Source organism: Malus domestica, chromosome 17, assembly GCF_042453785.1.
Source record: "Malus domestica chromosome 17, GDT2T_hap1".
NCBI lineage: Eukaryota > Viridiplantae > Streptophyta > Magnoliopsida > Rosales > Rosaceae > Malus > Malus domestica.
The window spans coordinates 25,197,457-25,216,709 of NC_091677.1; the positions used below are offsets into that span (position 1 = coordinate 25,197,457).

Consider the following 19,253-nt stretch of genomic DNA (forward strand, 5'->3'; position numbering starts at 1 on the left):
CAGAAACAGTAAAAGAAATAGACTTACTCTAACATTTGATGAACATCAGAATATACAACGGTAGGCCAGTGGCCATGCTATTGGTAATAGGTATTCCATGTTCGTCTCTTTGGAACTGGCGCTGGTAAAGCTCCAGACGAATTTCTGTCTTTACTCTTTTGATGAACTGCACTCGAACTCTACACCTCTAGGACGGAAAGAATCACTCAAACGTTGTAGATATATCATCTCTGAAGAATATGAAACATGTTCATATCCTTCACATTCTGGAATATCCTAATTTGGACGAATTTGCAATTTATTGTGCAGAACTAGCACGTAAGGTTCCTCAGATGTCAATGATGACAATTCATGTGTGCTTCCTTGGCCTTCAGTTTGTACAAGATGCCAAAATCTTCGGAGAAGAATGTCCAGCGCTGAAGAAGCTGCCACTTAAAAGAGGACTGAAGCATTCTACGACACTTGGCCGACAATGGTGACCGGAGAGTCTGCTGTGAATTGTATAATAGTAGAATGCATGATTTTCTTAGAACCCAATGTGAGGTTCAACAATAACAATATACAGGAGCGTAGAGTGAATGAAAAGAATCACATAACATGGAATTTCGAGGTTTTGAATATCCAAACAACAGCACAATATTGAATATATTATGGTATGCACCTGTATACAAGCAGAATCATCCTCCTTGTTCTTACGTAAGGCCCTCTCGCTGCCTCACTTAGTTGTCGTATGTTGGAAGCAGGGAAGAAAAACTTTTCAAGCATCTTCGTCCTCCCACTCTAAGAAAGACCACCATGCCTCATGTCCTCTGATTACAATATTGCTCCCCTCAGCACTTGTGGAGTTGAGTGGAAGCTTTCTCAGCGTTGGAGATGCAGTTACCTTGATTTCTTTCAGGTACGGAAAGGGCAGGGGACTATCATGTATGCTACTCAGCCGTGGAAGCAAACTCAAAATCAGAACGGTAAGTTTTCCAAAAGGGTTAAGTTCTTGTACCACATTTCCAACTCCACCCATCTTTCCAGATTGATTATTTTCTCAATATCACAGCAGGCTTCTACACGTAAATGGCAGAGATTCGGGGCAAAAATGAGCCAAGTCAAGTCCGTTAGATTTGGGCATTGTGATACTTCTATACACTGAAGGCAAAGGAAGCAATTTTGTTTTATCATCATTAAATCCCGGGGATCATTGGGTGCTCGTCCTGCCCAATAAACTTCCAATTGTTGAATTGTGGCCAAGTGGCCAAGTGGACAACAAAATAAAACAACTTTCGACTAATAAACAAACCATAATAAAAAAAGGTGAAAGACATCATGATGAGGAGGCATCATGATTATGTTTGTTGAAAAGAAAAATTGATGGTCATGATGATGTTTTTGAGTTTTTTATTGGGTGCTTTTGTATTGATGAAGTGAGGATACGGAAGTGAGAATGATAGAGGAAGTGTGCACCATTTTTCTGTTTTAGTAGCCCATCTTTGAGAGAGCAAAGAGAGCTGCAGAGAGCAGAAAAGAAGAAGAAGGTGCTCTTCTTTTTGGTTAGCAATCATCCATCATAATTATTGTTGTAATAGCTTTGAGCTACATGTATAGAGAAGAAATTATTCATTATATTTCTTTCTCTATTTGTTTATGTGGTGTGTGAGAGCTATTGGGTGTATTGGGTTATTTGGGTTGTGAGATTGCCAACACTTTGTAAACTCCCATTTGGTTGATAGTGGATTATTAGGTGAGCTCCTACTGCTCCGAGGACGTACTCCAGTTACACTGACTGTTGAGGAACCTCGTTAAATCTTGGTGTCTTTAATATTTTGTTCTTGCATTTTCATTTGATATATTTCTTGTGGGTTAGCTTGAGTTGGTTCCAAAAAGGTTTGGTGCTATCCTAGCACAACACCAATTGTTTCCAATTACGAGTATCCCGAATATAAAGGGTATCAAGATGTTTCATATCCACCAAAGATGATATGTCTAGAAAGCTTGCTTGGTTCTCGCCATCTGAGAGCTGTAGAGTCCGAATACGGGTCACCAATTTGTGGTAGCTGAACAATTTTTTGAAACAAGAGCTACTTCGTACACTTAACGTCAAGACTTCAAGGTATTCCAAACCCTGAATTTCCTCTATCAGGGCACCCTCACCATAAAAAAGAATTCTATCTGAAGAACCGCATGCTAAAGTTCTCAAAACTTTTAGCACTGGAAAACTTGATATTAGATTCTGTGGAACAAAATCAAGCTCATCCATATGCTCCAAGTCCAAATACTTTAGCCTTACACATTCCTTTAACTGAATTGGCAACTTTCTTAAACCAGTTCTTGACAAATTGAGATGTTGTAATGAAATCAGGTTGGAAACGCCAGATGGCAATTTGGTTATGTTCAGATTTTGAGACAAATCCAAAACTCGTAGAGTAGGCATATGATCGAAAAAACCATCAACAATCATATTCAAAGGACCTCCTCCACCTCTAAGTAATAGGGTCAACAGATTTGGAGATTTTGGTGTTTCAACCAGACTTTTAAAATCACTACCAACCAATGATACCCTTTTTGTGTTCTTCCATTTCTCCACATTTGGCGTTCCCGGGAGACCTGTGTGCACGAGGATACTCTCGTTTTTTTTCCCAGAGTCACAAGCTAACCACAATGCCATGTCACGAATTACGTCATGCATTTTTACAAAATTTCCTTCCTCTTCCAACAAACATGCAGAAAGGAGAGTTCCTATGATATGGTAAGTCTCATTTTTTGTTTCATCTACGTTAACATACTCTTCAAACATCTCCTCACACATCCAAAAATATAGTAAATCATCTTTACTTATCAGGAAATCTTCGGGAAATAGAGCACAATATAAGAAGCATGATTTGACTTTCTCACTTGGTAGATTATCGTAACTAAATTTTAAGAGAGGAAATACCTTGTCTCCCATAATGGAAAACTCTGAGGCAGATTCCTTTAGAACACGAATTGCATGCTTCCATTCGTGGGGTGTTTTCTTGCACGTCATGGCTCGACCAACTGTAATTATTGCAAGTGGCAAACCGTCACACTCATTTGCCACTACTTGCGCAAGTTTGGGGATATCTGGATGACTTTGAAGAGTTTCTTTGCCCACCTTCTCCTGAAACAAGGTCCATGCTTGGTTCGTCATTAGACAAGTGACTTTCATCTTTATTTGAGCATCCATACAACTACATATATGCTCCAAGCGAGTTGTGAATATTATCTTCGACTTCTTATTGTTAGCTGGACCAGGAATCACTGGATTAGGAATCGCTGGATTAGGAATCCCAACTTTAATCATTTCAATCGACTCCCATATATCATCCAACAATAGCACAAATTTCTTCTCACTCAAGAAGTTGAAGATGTGTTGAGCTTTTTCATGCGGCTCTTTGTGCTTCCATTTGTCATTAAGAATCCCAAGCTTTTCACCAATCTTATCTTGGAGGATTCCAAGTGTGTGGTCTTTTGAGACCACGATCCAAATCACAGGATCAAAATGGTAAGTATTAAAGGCGAAGTTGTTATGGATTTTGGTAAGGAGGGTGGTCTTACCCACCCCTCCCATTCCATATAACCCGATTGTTCCCACCTGTTCATCTTCAACATGTCTCCAGACCTCATCAAACATCGACTCCATCCCCACTGTTTGTTCAGTAGGCATTTCATAGACTACCCCTACCCGCTGTAAGCTTTCTGTTGCCACCTCTTCAAAGCTTCCCTTGCTTTTCAAGGCATCCACTTCCACCAACAATTTAAACACTTTTTTTCCGTACTTGTAGCTGGGAAAGTAGTTCTTGGAGCAGTAAACTCCGCCACATGATTTCTGAATTTCTCGATCTGCACAACTTTGAACTTCTCTGACTCGTGTCTCAATAGTTTCCGCCTTTTTAATCCACAGTTGTACCTGGTGCAAGCGCATCATGGATGTCTGAAGCTCGGCAACCTCAACCCTTCTCACGAGATCATTCTTTAAAGCGGTCAGTTCTTGCAAAGATCGATCCAGAGCTTCAAGGTTTTCTCCGAGCTTGCTGATGTAGTTTGCTTGCTGACTAAGGAAAGCCCAGCAGCAGAAGTTAGCCGTGGGATCGCAAGGTATGGAGACTGAGAAAATGTTCCCCATGGCTTGCAGGAATACTGAAAAATGAAAAGATGTACTTTTGTTTGGGAGAGGAATTAGGTAATGTTTTGTAAATAGGATGATATGTGGAATGAATCATTGCAATTAATGCCTGTACCTTTAGGTTATGTCGGTCGGGCTCACCAGAAACTTTATGTCACTTTAATCAGAAGACCCAATAATTCACTCTTGACTTCCAGATAGACATTTTATTCATGTTGTGAATTGAGTTCTGGAATCAACAAGGAAATTTGCAAATTGGGTTTCGTTTGAGATTTAATGTTTTATGGAGACAAGTTTCAGGTTATTTGAAATGAAAGGAATTGGATATTTTCATTTTTTTTTCTTTTTGCATCAAGGTTCTTAAAAACACTAAGTGTTAATCGGGCGGTGGGCTAGTGCCTAGCGCCTAAGCCGCTAGGCGGAATCTAGGCGGGCGCCTAGACGGCCTAGATGAATTTAAGTAAATTTCTTATATATTATATGAATTAATTAAATTTACTATATCAAATGTAAATAATTATTGAATAATATGTTATTTCTTATAGAAGAACATACATATGTGAATGTTTTATGTACATATCTAATATACTTGTCTCGGAAAAAAAACAAAATATTTTCTAAATGATTTATAATTTATATAACATTTATATACATATAATATACATCCCAAACTTTTAAAACTATAAAAAAAAACCCACGCAAGTGGGTGGTTTCATATTTAAAACCATCTGATGAACGGGTGGTTTCATAATTAAAACCATCTAACTCTTTCACATCACCCAAGAATCCATCAGTAGCTTTTGAATTTTGTTTCTTCTTCTTTACCCTTTCAGAACCTAATCTTTTAGTCTCTCTCTCTTTCTCTCTCTCTCTTGGCACTCTCTTCCCTCATGCCTCATCTTCGTTCTTCTTCTTCGGCCCTTCACTTTCAAAACCTCAAAATTGGATCTCAAATCCAACTTACGCCACCATAGATTTAAATGTTTAATACTCTCTCTCTCTCTCTTCCCTCATCTTCATAGAGACGCAGAAATTCGTCGGAGCCCTGCTGTTATGTATGAGATCGAAAGTTGTAGATCCGGTTGCAAAAATTGCTGCGAGATTCAAACTGCCTAGCCCACCTAAGGCGCCTAGCGAGCGCCTAGGCGGCCACCTAAGTCCTCCCCGCCTAATTGGTCTAAATCGGGTCGGAGCTCCGCCGCCCAACACTTAGGCCAATTTTTAGAATACTATTTCGCATCAAGATATATGAAATCTGTATTTATAAAGTGAGCAACACAATTTGGTGAAATATTCAATAAACCTAATATTACCCTTTCCTTCACATTCAAAAATATAAAAAAAATTCAACCACTTAATACTACGGTCTAGTGGTATTCCCCTTTACCTATAAGTGAGAGATCTTAGGTTCAATTCTTGACAAAGGTGAATTTGAACTGCATTATTGCTAGCCTATTATAAGGTTTAACCCACCTTCTCCCCTTAGTGTAAATAATATCGGTTGTTCCAAAAATAAATAAAAAAATTCAGAAAATCAAAACAATATGGCAAAACCTGCATTACAAACACATCATAAAAAAATAAAAAATAAATAAAAAAAAGGTACAAAAAAAAGAGTAATGCTATATTTTACCATCTATTTGTATCATTATCTAATAGAGGTAAGACCTACCAACACATGTGGCATCTCTATTAGATAGATGATATAAATGATGCATGAAACTAAAATTTGTACCTTCTTTCTTGATTTTCAGTTTACAAGACATATTTTTAGTTTACAAGATAAATGTCACATGAATGTTTTGACAAAAAACAAAATGTCACACGAAAGCCTTAATTATATCCAATTGCAGGTAAGCTCAGAAAATTCTCCTTTGGCTATGCTTGTTCTTGGTTCTCACACGTGTGCGTTTGTTTGCGTGCATGAATTTGCAGTCTTCTTGTGAATTGATCATCTGGTTCAACAGGAAATTCATCATTAGTGGAGACAAAGAAGATTCATCATTTGGTTCAACAAGAAATTCGTCCAATCTGCACTCCTTGTGAATCTATGTTCATGGGTTGGGGGTTCTTGTAGCTTCTAATATCATCCTTGTAGCGTTCCTTATCTTGACGAGCCTTTGCTTCATATGGCTCCTTTTCCTCCGCTGAAAAATGGAAAACATTATGTTAACAAAGTTATACTTCGCAGAAATTCCTCATGTTGTGGAAGCACACAAGATGTAATATAGTAGAATCACACATACCAGACATCTTTCTCCACTTCTCTCCAAGCACTCTCCCCACATCAGTAAACGCAATTCCAGGGTTCTCTCTCTTGACATTCTACGGTCAACCAAATAAGGTCAATAATTTCTTCGAAACATCAATAATAACTTGAACCCAAAGTTAGAACCAGTAGATAGAAATTAAAAAACTCACATCTCTCTCCATATTTGAGAAGAACATGAAACCAGACATCGCTCTTTTGGGTGCATTCGGATCCTTTTTCTTCTTCTGTTTTTTCTTCTTTGAACCATCTTCACCATGAAACACCATGAAAATAAAAGAGAAGAATGATTCATGAGATATATTGTTAGGAATTGGCTCGTCAATGGTTACAGGAAGCATTCAAGCTTAAAGACATATCACCTCTGGCGCATATGGAACATCTGGATACCCTTCAAACAAGCAATTTCATCATCGAAGGAGACACAAATAGGTGGAATGGCTTAGTTTGGGAAGACGAAGTTGCTCGAAATGTTTTTCTTCCTTGTTTCAGACCCTCTATCTGAGGGCTGAGGAGGGATGGTTGGGGACCAGTTTGAATATGCCTTTTATTCTCACTTTCTTCCATTTGGTTTTTTGTTTATTTTTTTCATGCATTTCGTGCTCGTAGTTTCATTCTGTTAGCCTTGTGGGATGGGGTGGAGAGATTTTACCCGGTACACCACATGTCATAATATAAGTGGAGAGAAATTTTTTAAAGTGTCCCTCCACTTGAAAATAGAATTAAGGATATGTTGACTCAATGTAGAACTGTAGAAGTGTAAAAGATGAAACAGATGCTAGACTAATTTCTGTAGTTTTTAATTTTACAGCGATGCCAAAAAATTCAAACGTATGAGGCACTTTCAATTCGCAAAATGACTACAAAAGAGAAAAAGCAGCATCACGACACACAGGCAACAAAACTATATCGACAGACGAAGATTTTGCATTAACATTAAGATTCAAGCACAAACTGGGATTTAAGGAGGAACTGCATTTGTATTTTTTTCATGTACCTTTTTTAGCAGACTGAGCCCAGCTTATGGCTGACCTAGCCAAGGCATCTATAGGGTCAATGCATTTCTTAAGAAGAGGATCCAGGTGAAGAAGACCTCGCATATCATCGGACGCAAGAATAACAGAGTTCACAACCCTCGCCAGAAGAACCTGGAGTGCGATCCTCAAGAGATTTTGTGCCCCCTCTATGTCCTTTCTGTTTAAGGCTTCAATAGCAGGGATTACAGAGTATTCCATGGTCACTTTATCCGGCAGAACAACCTCAAATCCCTGCATTTATAATACGAAAAATGAATATCATAACATGATGTAGCAATAAAATTTTTTACAAGTATAGTTAAGGAATTCATATTTAACTGGCAGGAAATGAATGCTATTTAATGTCCTGGGGAACTTGTAATCTGTTGAAAACATATTTACTATTGCTTGTCATACGATACTAGACAATTAAAACAGAAGCTGGAAAATGGAATTACCTCGCTCTGCAGTTTCTCCTGATAGAATCCTGCTGTCAAAGTTGCATGGCTTGCAAGCACTCCAATCCGCAAAGGACTTCCGGCTTCAAGCGGCTTCAACTTTGCTTCCTTGAGCTCCTTGACAACACACTCACCAATATGAAGAAAAGGAACAGAACATCCCTTAGAAATTTCATCATGCCAAGAATGTGATATGTGACAAGGCATTACAATGCAACGAGCTCCCGATTTTTCAAGAAAAATCCTCTTACTCAGCAAATTCTCCACAATTGGAGTAGGATCGAATTCAGGACCATCGCTTTTACTGCTGACAGAAGGAAAAGAACTCTCAATTGATAAAAGCTCCTTATTTGAAACATGGTCAGAACAAAGAACAAAAGGAGGGCAACTTTCTCCATCTCTTGAACTCCAATTGACAAGTTTTCTCATAAATTTAACATTAGAATCGACAGATAGCCCTCCAATTATGCCAACTGTGTTTGGTAGACCCGGAAATGATTTTCTGGGAGCAGTGTTTCTTAAAGCTGCACTTGAACCAGAACCCTTCTTAAACTCTGGAAACGGGCCAGTTTCATCTGTGTGCAAGAGAACTGGGGATGGAGTTTTAGCTTGACCTGGATTCAACCTCGTCATATAAAGGGTTTTATGTGTATTTACAAATCCCAAGTTATAGAAATGATAGTTCGAAGGGCGCAAAGACGTTGCTTCCATTTATCAATCTACAGCAAAAACTCCAGAACCACTACTCAAACCATATAATTCTGCACAGATTTCTGAGTTGCGCAGCCTATGACAACAACCTTCTATACTTTGAACTTTACATTAGGCTCCACAGAATAAACACCCACCGTCAAAAGTTATGAACTTCAACAGTAAATTAACATTTAACAAGGAAAGTACTGAATGAGTCAATTCAGATACTTCAAAGTATGCAATTCAAAAACAAAAACCATATCCTCCAAGATTGCAATCCCCTAAGCAGATAATGGACTCTCTCTCTCTCTCTCTCTCTCTCTCTCTCTCTTCACTTGTTCTTCTTTAGTAGCTCAGTGGTAGAGCGGTTGACTGTTAACTAACATGTCGTAAATTTGAATACTACTTGGGGAGGCTTGATTCATTCGGAATTAAAGAACACTGAGATCAAAATCTATATTGGAAATTTAGATAAGTAGAGGAAACTCAGACAAGATACAAAATTTCCAGGATTTGAGGATTATTATCACTATCGCTATAAGGACCTATATTTTATGGCCCTACAGAGAGAGACATGATTCATCAAGGGAATAATAGTCAAGAAAGTGGGGACAAATCATTTGACATCTGATAACAGTGACAAATTTGGCATTACATCATGTTTCAGCAAACCAACAGAGGGCCATGATAATATATTTGACTTGTTGATTAGTTAAAAACCAAAAAGTTAGATTACTTAGGAGTTAGAGGTTGGTCATATAGCCCTATTTGATAGTCATTTCATTTTTAGTATTTAGTTTTTCATTTTTCGTGCTAGAGATATGAGTAAAGTATATGGGGAAAAAAGGGATGAAGAAGGCAGACGGGAGAGGGATTTTAGCCAGATTTTAAATATCTTGATTTTCCTTATCTCTGTTGTCTAGGGATTTTAGTCGTTATCTTCTGAATTTTATGCACATTGTTATTGTAAAGACATATTTTCAGTTTACAAGATATGGTGTGGCACTGCCAATGAATGTTGTTGATGCACAAAATCAGTGAGGACTTTGGTACAACAGAAAGTGTCAAGTTTGTGACCTTCGCTAGATTGCTTCGGTCACTAGTGTGGATAAGTATGTAAATGAATAGAGACAAGGAAGCAAACACAAGATGTACGTGGTTCACCCAGATTGGCTACGTCCACGGAGTAGAGGAGTTCTCATTAATTGTGAAGGGTTTACACAAGTACATAGGTTCAAGCTCTCCTTTAGTGAGTACTAGTGAATGATTTAGTACAAATGACATTAGAAAATATTGTGGTAGAATGATCTCCTTTTATAGAAGAGAGTTTCTAGCTTTGTTTTGACAGTGACACGTGTCTTGTTGTGATTGGCTTCTGATGTTGACACATGTCGCGCTATGATTGGCTTTTGATGTCGACACATGTCGCGCTGTGATTGGCCTCCTGGTTGGAGGGAAACTCTTTGGAGTCCTTGACGGTATAACCTTGACCACTGCTCGGTAGTTTCGGGATTGGTCAAGTATGGTACAAACAGTGCTCCCCTAAGTTCCCGAGTGAGGGAAGCTCCTCGGTTGAGGACTTGCAAGATCCAAGCCACTGAGTAATCACGAAACTTCTAAGTACCGAAGTGTGGTATCGTTTTCACTTGCCTTATCTGTCTTATAGGTAGATGTGGTATCTTCTCTGGAAGTACTTTTCCTCCATCCAGGGGTGGTATCTTTAACCGGTGGAGATGCACAAGGTAATGTATCAATTTCACTTGAAGCTTACTTGTAGTTTCAGGCTTGGTCAAGCGCGATACAAACCATGTAGTAAGAGTCCTCCAAGTCGTTGAGCTAAGAGATCTGTCGAAAGAGGTGACAGATAAGGTAAGCAATCAGAGTTCCAAGCAATCAGTCCCAGATCAGAAGTTTGATTTCGAGTTCTGGCTGATTATTCTCATTCTCCCTATCTTGCAGGCAGCAAGAAGGATAAAGAGAAGAAAAAGGAGAAGAGATGATATGAGATACTTTTTCTTTTGAAGAAGTAACTTTCCATAGGCTTATTCTTGAACTGGGCTGGAGGGTTTTCTAGTTTCCTCTAGAGTATAAGGCCAACTCAAGAATTTAAGGGTAAAAACAAGTCCATCAAATTAAGAGTGCATTCGACCTTGATAATATGGGATACTTTTGTTGTTGACAAAGTAATAGATGAATCGGCACGTGTTCTATTGCGCTTGTCTCCACATGCTTCCTTGTATCCTTCTCACTTGCCCTATTTGTTCCTCAGGCAGATGTGGTATTTTTTCTGGAAGCACAAGATGTTGAAGATGACTACTCGAGAGTGATGCCATGTAAGTAATCAGGTAAAGGGTTCCAGGCATTCAGTTCTTGACTGGAAGCTTGATTCCAAGTGCTGACTGATTGGTCTCTTTCTCCTTGTCTTGCAGATAAGAATAAGGGCAAAGGAAAAGACAGGGAAAAAGCATGATATGGGATACTCTTGCTTTTAACCCTGATGATATGAGATATTCTTGCTCTGGTGTAGCTTGTTTGCAGAGGTATTATCGGAGGGAAAAGAAGCTGAGTATTTCGAGATACTCTGCTTAGAGTGCCTTCTCGGATGTGAAGAAAAGTTGAGCACTTTTTTTTATTTGCAGGTATGTCTGGCTTTGGATGATAGAGGTCGACTTAATAGGAATTGTCCCAACGGCAAGTAGTAACGTTGTTCCTTTACCCTTCTCGGTCATAGCAATGTAGTGAGAGCTGCAAGATTCACGTGTTTTAACTTTGTCAGAGCACTTTGAAAAAGTGGTATGTGGTATCTGAAAAGCTGATGTTGCGTGTGAAGATTGCAAACAAATTTTATCCAAGGAAATCCGGCTTTCGAAGTTCGGAAAGCGGTGCCTTTTCGATTTTCGAACAAGCAATCATGTTGGGGATCTGGCTTTTGAGATTCGTAGAGCGTTGCCTCTTCGATTTTTGAACAAGCAATCCTATTAAGGATCTGGCTCTCAAGATTTAGAGAGCGGTGCCTCTTCGATTTTTGAGAAAGCAATCCTGTTGTGAGTCTGGCTTTCAAGATTCAGATAGCGGTGCCTCTTTGAATTTTGAGAAAGCAATCATGTTAGGAGTGTTTTCTTGATGTAAGTAAGGTTGGGCATTTTTGCCAGTCTGCCTTGCCACAGAGCACAAAGACTGACACACATAGGGACTTTCCAATTATCAAGCAATAGTGTTGTTCCTTTACCCTTGTGGGTAATGGTAGGGTAGCTGGACCTTCAAAATTTATGTGTCTAAACTTTCTTAGAGATCTTTGGCAAAGTTATTTGTGGTACCCAATGAGCTGATGTTGTATGTGGAGATTGTCGACAGATTTTACTCAGGAAAATCCGTTTCTTGAAATCTGAAGAGTGGTGCCTCTTCGATTTTTGAACCAAGGGCCCTGTTGCCCTTTCTTTTATAGGAGCACCAATTGTGTGCAAGAAGTACGTTTAGAGAGTTATTGCTTGTAAGAATTTTCCCTTTATTTTTGTACTTCAAAGATTTATTGGACCTCATTTCTCCTTCATCATTTCTAAGAATGTCTGGCCCATCCGACCGTCGTTTTGACTTGAACTTTGGTGAAAAGGCAGCCATGCCTTCTCAAGACAACATATGGCACCTATCATTCTTATCCCCTACTGGTCATCTTACCATTGGGAACTTTATGATGAAGAATGATATGACCGCTGCGGTGGTGGCCAGGAACCTTCTCACTCCCAAAGATAACAGACTACTTTCCAAACAGTCTGATGAGTTGGCTATTAAGGATTTTCTGGCTTTCAGTGTTTAGTGTGCAGGTTCTATGTCTAATATGGCCCAACGCCTATTTGCTCAAACCTGCCAAGTTGAACCATTGGCGGCTGAAGTGATAAGTCTCAAACAGGAGATCAGAGGGCTTAAGCATGAGAATAAACAGTTACACGAACTCGCACATGACTATGCTACAAACATGAAGAGGAAGCTCGACCAGCTGCAGGAATCTGATAGTCAGATTTTACTTAATCATCAGAGGTTTGTGAGTTTGTTCCAAATGCATTTATTGCCTTCGTCTTCTAGGGCTGTACCACGTAATGAAGCTCTAAATGATCAACCTTCGGTGCCTCCTCCTTCTGGGGTTTTGCCCAGTACTGAGACTCCGAATGCTCACCCTCCGGTGCCTCCTCTTTCTGGGGCTCTGCCGACTGCTGAGACTCCTCCTGAGCAACCTTTGTGAATGCTCCATCTTGTTTGTTTATTTTGATTCATGTATATATACATATTTGTAACTTATCGGAGATATCAATAAATAAGTTTTGCTTCATTTCAATGTATTGTGTTAAATACACCAAGGCTTTATTCACTATGTTCTTTGAATTTTTTTCTTTTGTTGAAGCTTGTATGTTGAAGCTTTGTGAGTGAAGCATGTAGGTTGAGGTAGTGCTCCCTTAATTTCTCGAGTGAGGAAAACTTCTCAGTTGGAGACTTGAAAGATCCAAGTCACTGAGTAGTCGTGAACCTTCCAAATACCGAGGTGTAGTAGAATATGGTAGGAGTCCCCCAAGTCTCCGATCGAGGGAGTTGACGAATGAGGTGTCTTGCTAGTAGCCAAGTTTCCAAAGTAACAAAACTTCACCGTTTTCCTTTCTAAGTGGTAGCCCAAAACTCCTCATTCATATATATTTGTTATGAAAGTTGTTAGGCCAAAAGAAGAAGAGGTCTACGCCCTTTTTTTTATTGATTTTTTTCTTTCGAATTTCCGAATTTCTAAATTTTCGAATTTCCAAAAAAAAAAAAATATATATATATATATATTAAGCTTTATATGTGAAGTTTTGTAGGTGAAGCTTTGGTGTTGAAGCTTTGTAGGTAAAGCTTTGAGGTTGAAGCTGTGTTAGGTACCATGAATTGATTTTGCTTCACACTATCTTGATCAAGAGTACTTGAAGCTTTTGGCACTTATAGTTGAAGCTTTGTAGATGAAGCTTTTGTGTTGAAGCTTTATAGATGAAGCTTTGTAGGTGAAGCTTTGGAGTTGAAGCTTTTGTAGGTGAAGCTTTAGAGTTGAAGCTTTGTGAGTGAAACTTTGGAGTTGAAGCTTTTGTAGGTGAAGCTTTGGAGTTGAAGCTTTGTAGGTGAAGCTTTGTAGGTGAAGCTTTTGTGTTGCAGCTTTGGAGTTGAAGCTTTGTAGGTGAAGCTTTTGTGTTGAAGCTTTGTAGGTGAAGCTTTGGAGTTGAAGCTTTGTAGGTGAAGCTTTTGTGTTGAAGCTTTGTAGGTGAAGCTTTGGAGTTGAAGCTTTTGTAGGTGAAGCTTTTGTGTTAAAGCTTTGTAGGTGAAGCTTTGGAGTTGAAGCTTTTGTAGGTGAAGCTTTGGAGTTGAGGATTTGTAGGTGAAGCTTTTGTGTTGAAGTTTTGTAGGTGAAGCTTTGGAGTTGAAGCTTTTGTAGTTGAAGCTTTAAAGTTGAAGCTTTTGTAGGTAAAGCTTTGGAGTTGAAGCTTTGTATGTGAAGCTTTTATGTTGAAGCTTTGTAGGTGAAGCTTTGGAGTTAAAGCTTTTGTAGGTGAAGCTTTAAAGTTGAAGCTTTTGAAGGTGGAGCTTTGGAGTTGAAGCTTTGTAGGTGAAGCTTTATAGGTGAAGCTTTGTAGGTGAAGCTTTTGTGTTGAAGCTTTTGAGAATTGTAGTTGAACTCCTTTGATGAAGCTTTTGTTGGCACCATAAATTGGTTTTGCTTCACACTATCTTGATCAAGAGTATGTGAAGCTTTTGAGAATTGTAGTTGCCCTCCATTGATGAAGCTTTTGTTGGCACCATAAATTGGTTTTGCTTTACATTATCTTGATCAAGAGTGTGTAAAGCTTTTGAGTATTGTTGTTGAACTCCTTTGATGAAGCTCTTGTTGGCACCATAAATTGGTTTTGCTTCACACTATTTTGATCAAGAGTGTGTGAAGCTTTTGAGAGTTTGTAGTTGTCCTCCATTGATAAAGCTTTGTTGAATTTCCCAATTTCCCTTTTTCGATTTTTTTTTTTTTTTTTTTTTTTTTTTTGAGAACTAGAAATTTGAAAATGTAGGAAAGACAACATATACAAGCCACACCTTGTAGTAGTCGAAGGTTAGGATGAACCATATAAATTGAATTTGCTTCGAACAGTTTTGATGAATAGTGTGTGAAGCTTTCTACGAGTTGTAGTGTTTGCATTGTTACAGAGAAGAATGTCTGAAGCAGATGCAAGAGGGCTAAATAGCTTGATCTTCGTATACCATGCACTGAAGTTGTTGTTGGCTTGCAATAAGACTTTGTTGGTGACTATAACTCTTGTTAGGCATAAGTGCTCCCCTAGTTGAGTTGTAAAGCTTAAGGGTTTTTTTATTATTTGTGAATGCTAGGAGTTCACATGTACAAGTTGTACCATTCATCTTCTAGTTGGTGGAATGAATGGTGAGTTGCTTTCATCACCTGGTTGGTGGTACGAAGGTGAGTTCCTTCATCACATTTCATCACCTGGTTGGTGGCACGAAGATCAATTCCTTCTTCACCTAGTTGGTGATAAGAGTGGCAAGTTGCCAAATAATATTAGAGTACGAGTTGTACATTTCATCACTTGGTTGGTGGCACGAAGGTAAGTTCCTTCATCATCTAGTTGGTGAGAATAAAGGCAAGGTGTCGAGGCACATTGTAGCAGGTGTCGAATGACACAAAGTATTTTGAACCTTTTTGAATCACAGTTGGCTCATGTATGAATGTGTTGTAATGTATGATTGAACGAATATATTGTGAAGCTGTTCCTTTATTTGTATAGTCTTGTTGACATATACTTAGACTTTGTTTCATGTTGGAAGCATTCATGTTGAAGCTTTGAATCCGAGTGTTTCATTGCTAGGAATGTAAGAAGATTAGGACCTCGTTGTCTAAATCACCTCTTTATTGAATTCATGCCAAATGGTCTTCGTTACATAGGATGTCGAATTGCTGAAGCTTAACAATTGTACAATGTGAGTTTACTTGTAATAGTACTTTTAGTGATCAACGTTCCATAGATGGCCAAAGGTCTTGCCATCGGAGATTCTAAGCTTGTAGGAGCCAGAGCGACTGATGCCAACAACTTCAAACGGTTCATCCTAATTTGGACTACGTGTTCCTTCACTTGAGACTGTGTCGCAGAGTAATCTTTTCTTCAATACCTAGTCCCCCACTTTGAAAGAAAGAGGTTTGACCCTTGAGTCATAGTAGTTGGAGATGCGCTGCTTGTAAGCGACATTCCTCAAGTGAGCCTGGTTTCTGTGTTCCTCGACTAGATCTAAGTTGAGGGTAAGTTGTTTGTCATTTTCGCTTTGCACGTAGTTCTGGACTCAAAACGTTGCTTGCTCAAGCTGAACTGAGACAACTGCCTATGTACCAAAAGCAAGTGAGAATGGAGTTTCTCCTGTTGAAGTCTAATACGAAGTGCGGTATGACCAAAGAACTTGGGGTACAAATTCTAGCCAACAGCCTTTAGCCTTATCCAAGTTGGTTTTTAAAGTGCGCTTGATTATTTTGTTGATAGCTTCAACTTGTCCATTAGACTGGGGATGAGCTGGTGAGGCGAAACATAAGTTGATGTTGAACTTATAGCATAACATCCTGAACTTATTGTTGTCGAACTATCACCCGTTGTTAGTGACTATCGCATTGAGAATGCCGAAAATGATGTTCTTCCATACGAAGTCTTCTATTTTTGCCTCAGTAATGGTTGCCAAGGGTTCTACTTCGGCCCACTTTGGGAAGTAATCAACTGTAACGATTGCATAGCTGACCTTGCCCTTCCCTGCATGCATTGGGCCAATTAAATCAAGTCCCCATTGGGCCAAGGGCCAAGGGCTGATCATAGATGTGAGCGGCTCGGAAGGGGAGTAAGGAATAGTTACGTAACGTTGACACTTATCACATGAGCGAGATATTCTGATGGCATCTTGGTGGAGTGTTGGCCAGAAATATCCTTGGCAAAAAGCCTTGTATGCTAGGGATCGAGATCCAGCATGTTTTCCGCAGACTCCTTCATGTATTTCCCGAAGGATAATTTTTGCCTCCGCGGGCGTAAGGCATCTTAGGTATGGTAGGTTAAAACCCCGCTTGTAAAGTTGGTCATTAATGATCAAGTAACGGGTAGCCTTGTATCGAATCTGCTTAGCTTGGACTTTATCATTTGGGAGGGTGCCATGCGCAAGGAATTTATAAATCGGGGTAATCCAACTATCCCCCTGTTGTAAGTTGCACACTTCCGCGGCCATGGTGCTGGTGCTGCCAACAATTCGACCTGAATTTTTCTCCCAATTTTGTCTTCCACTACTGAGGTGAGATGAGCCAAAGCGTCAACATGACTATTTGTCGCTCGAGGAATTTGGGTGATCTGGTAGTGAAAGTGCTTGAGCAACAATTGTGTTTGTGCCAGATATGCTGCCATGGAGCTATCCTTAGCGTCAAAGTTGTTGGTGACCTGGTTAACCACCAATTGGAAGTCACTAAAGATATTAATTCGTTTAACCCCAAGGTGTTTGGCCAAACGTAAGCCTGTTATGAAGGCTTCTTATTCGGCCTCATTATTCGACGCCTTGAATTTGAAACGAAGAGCATACTTCATCGCCACTTTGTCAGAGGTCATAAAGACTAGTCCTGCTCCACGACCATGTTGGTTGGACAAGCCATCAACATATAGACTCCATGCTGGGGTTGTTGGTTCTATTTTCTAAGCTTCCGAGGGTAATGAAACCACTTCTTTAGGCGTAGAAACAATGTCAACATGATATGTAAAGTTGACGATGAAGTCTGCCACTGCTTGGCCTTTCTCAGCTGGCTTTGGTTGGTAGGAGATGTCAAACTCACCCAATGATATCACCCATTTAATCATTTGCCCCGAAGTTTCAGGACTTTGAAGTATCTGTTGAAGAGGATGATTGGTAAGCACGATGATGGAGTGTAATTGGAAGTAAGGGCGAAGTTTTCGAGTAGACATGACCAATGCTAGAGCCAATTTGTCAATGTTGGAGTATCGTGTCTCCGCATCTTGTAAGGCTTTGTTAGCGTAGTAGACAGGCCGTTGGACTTTACCATCCTTTCGAATGAGAACGAAACTTACTGCTGAAGCCGATACCGATAGATAGATAATGAGAATGTCACCAACCTCAAGTTTGGAGAGCATAAGGGCTTTACTCATGTAGTCCTTGAGGTTCTTGAATGCCCCGGCACATTCATTAGTCCATGTAATGTACTTCTTACTTCCCTTAAGTACTTTGAAGAAATGAGCACATATGTCTGTGACCTTAGAGATGAACCTAGTTAAGGCTACCACCTTACCAGTAAAGCTCTGGATATCTTTTGAAGTTACCAGTTCCTTCATGTCGAGGATTGCTTTGATCTTCTCGGGATTAGCCTCAATGCCTCGTTGGCTTATCATGAAGCCTAAGAATTTGCCATAGCCTACACCGAAGGCACATTTGTTGGGGTTCAACCTTATTCGATACCTCTTCAGAATTGTGAAAGTTTCAGATAGGTTGGTGATGTGTTGGTCAGCATGTTTACTCTTGACTAGCATATCATCAATGTAAACTTCCATGCTCTTCCTAATCTGTTCGGTGAACATTGAATTGACTAGTCTCTGATAAGTCGTTCCTGCATTCTTTAGGCCGAAGGGCATGACTTTATAGCAATATAGTCCCTTGTCAGTAATGAAGGCTGTGTGTTCTTGGTCTGGAGGGTTCATGAGGATTTGGTTGTATCTTGAGTAAGCATCCATGAAGCTCATGAGTTCACACCCTGCCATAGAATCTATAAATCTGTCAATGAGAGGAAGAGGAAAGCTATTCTTTGGGCATCCTTTGTTTAGGTCGGTGTAGTCGACACACATTCTCCACAAAACTTTTTAGAGCATAAGACTTTCTTTGGTCGGATTTTTCTTAACAATGACCATATTTGCTACCCATGTTGGGTAATTGAATTCACGGACGAAGCCTATGCCTTTGAGTTTTTCAACTTCTGCCTTCATTGCTTCGTATCGTTCAGCGTCATAAGATTTTCGCTTCTGTCTCACCATCTTGGTCTTGGAGTGAATACCCAAGTGATAACATATGATATCGGGAGAGATGCCTGGCATGTCCTCGTATGACCAGGCGAAAACCTCAGTGTTCTTTTGCAAAAAAGAGATTAATGTCAACCGAATGGGTGGTGACAAGGTGGTGTCAATCTTCACCATGCGATCTGGATAATCTTTTGAGATAGAAACCTTTTCCAACTCTTCGGCGGGTTGTGCTTGCTGGGTGAAAGAGTCATCTCGAGGATCGTTGGGTTGACTGTTACCACCGTGAAGATCCAAGTTGGCTTCGTCTGGCCTGGTTTTTATGACTTGGTCATGTATAGAAAAGGTTTCCTTGGGCACAAGCAGGTGTTATTGCTTAACCGAAGTGTTGTAACATGATCGTGCACTAAGTTGATCTCCTCTGATGTAACCATTGTCATAGGGGGTTGGAAATTTCATCAACAACATATGTGTGGATACCATGGCCTTGAGATCATTAATGCTTGTGCGTCCGAAGATGACATTGTATGCCGTTGGGTAATCAACCACCAAGACGTTAGTGGTAATGGTAGCTGTGTAAGGGCATGTACCAATGGTGAAAGGTAAGTGTATGCTCCCTAAAGGTTGCATGACATC

The 19,253-nt window shown here is 39.7% G+C and overlaps 1 protein-coding gene across 3 annotated transcripts in view; it reads right to left on the reverse strand.

Annotated features, from left to right (window-relative positions):
• The window catches only part of LOC103440723 (uncharacterized), a 53,176-nt gene extending 44,090 nt beyond the window's left edge, over positions 1-9,086 (reverse strand). The window contains exons 1-5 of one of the 3 annotated variants that reach the window (XM_008379419.4): positions 7,876-9,086; positions 7,399-7,669; positions 6,554-6,651; positions 6,379-6,457; positions 5,739-6,279 (exon numbers count right to left, since the gene is read on the reverse strand). In XM_008379419.4, coding sequence (XP_008377641.1) covers positions 6,143-6,279; positions 6,379-6,457; positions 6,554-6,651; positions 7,399-7,669; positions 7,876-8,586 — 1,296 coding nt within the window. In that variant the 5' untranslated portion in view covers positions 8,587-9,086 and the 3' untranslated portion in view covers positions 5,739-6,142. Of the gene's footprint in view, positions 1-5,738; positions 6,280-6,378; positions 6,458-6,553; positions 6,652-7,390; positions 7,670-7,875 lie in introns of those variants that run through there. The other 2 variants (XM_029097340.2, XM_029097341.2) reach the window with 2 other exon arrangements.
• Positions 9,087-19,253: the final 10,167 nt, after the last annotated feature.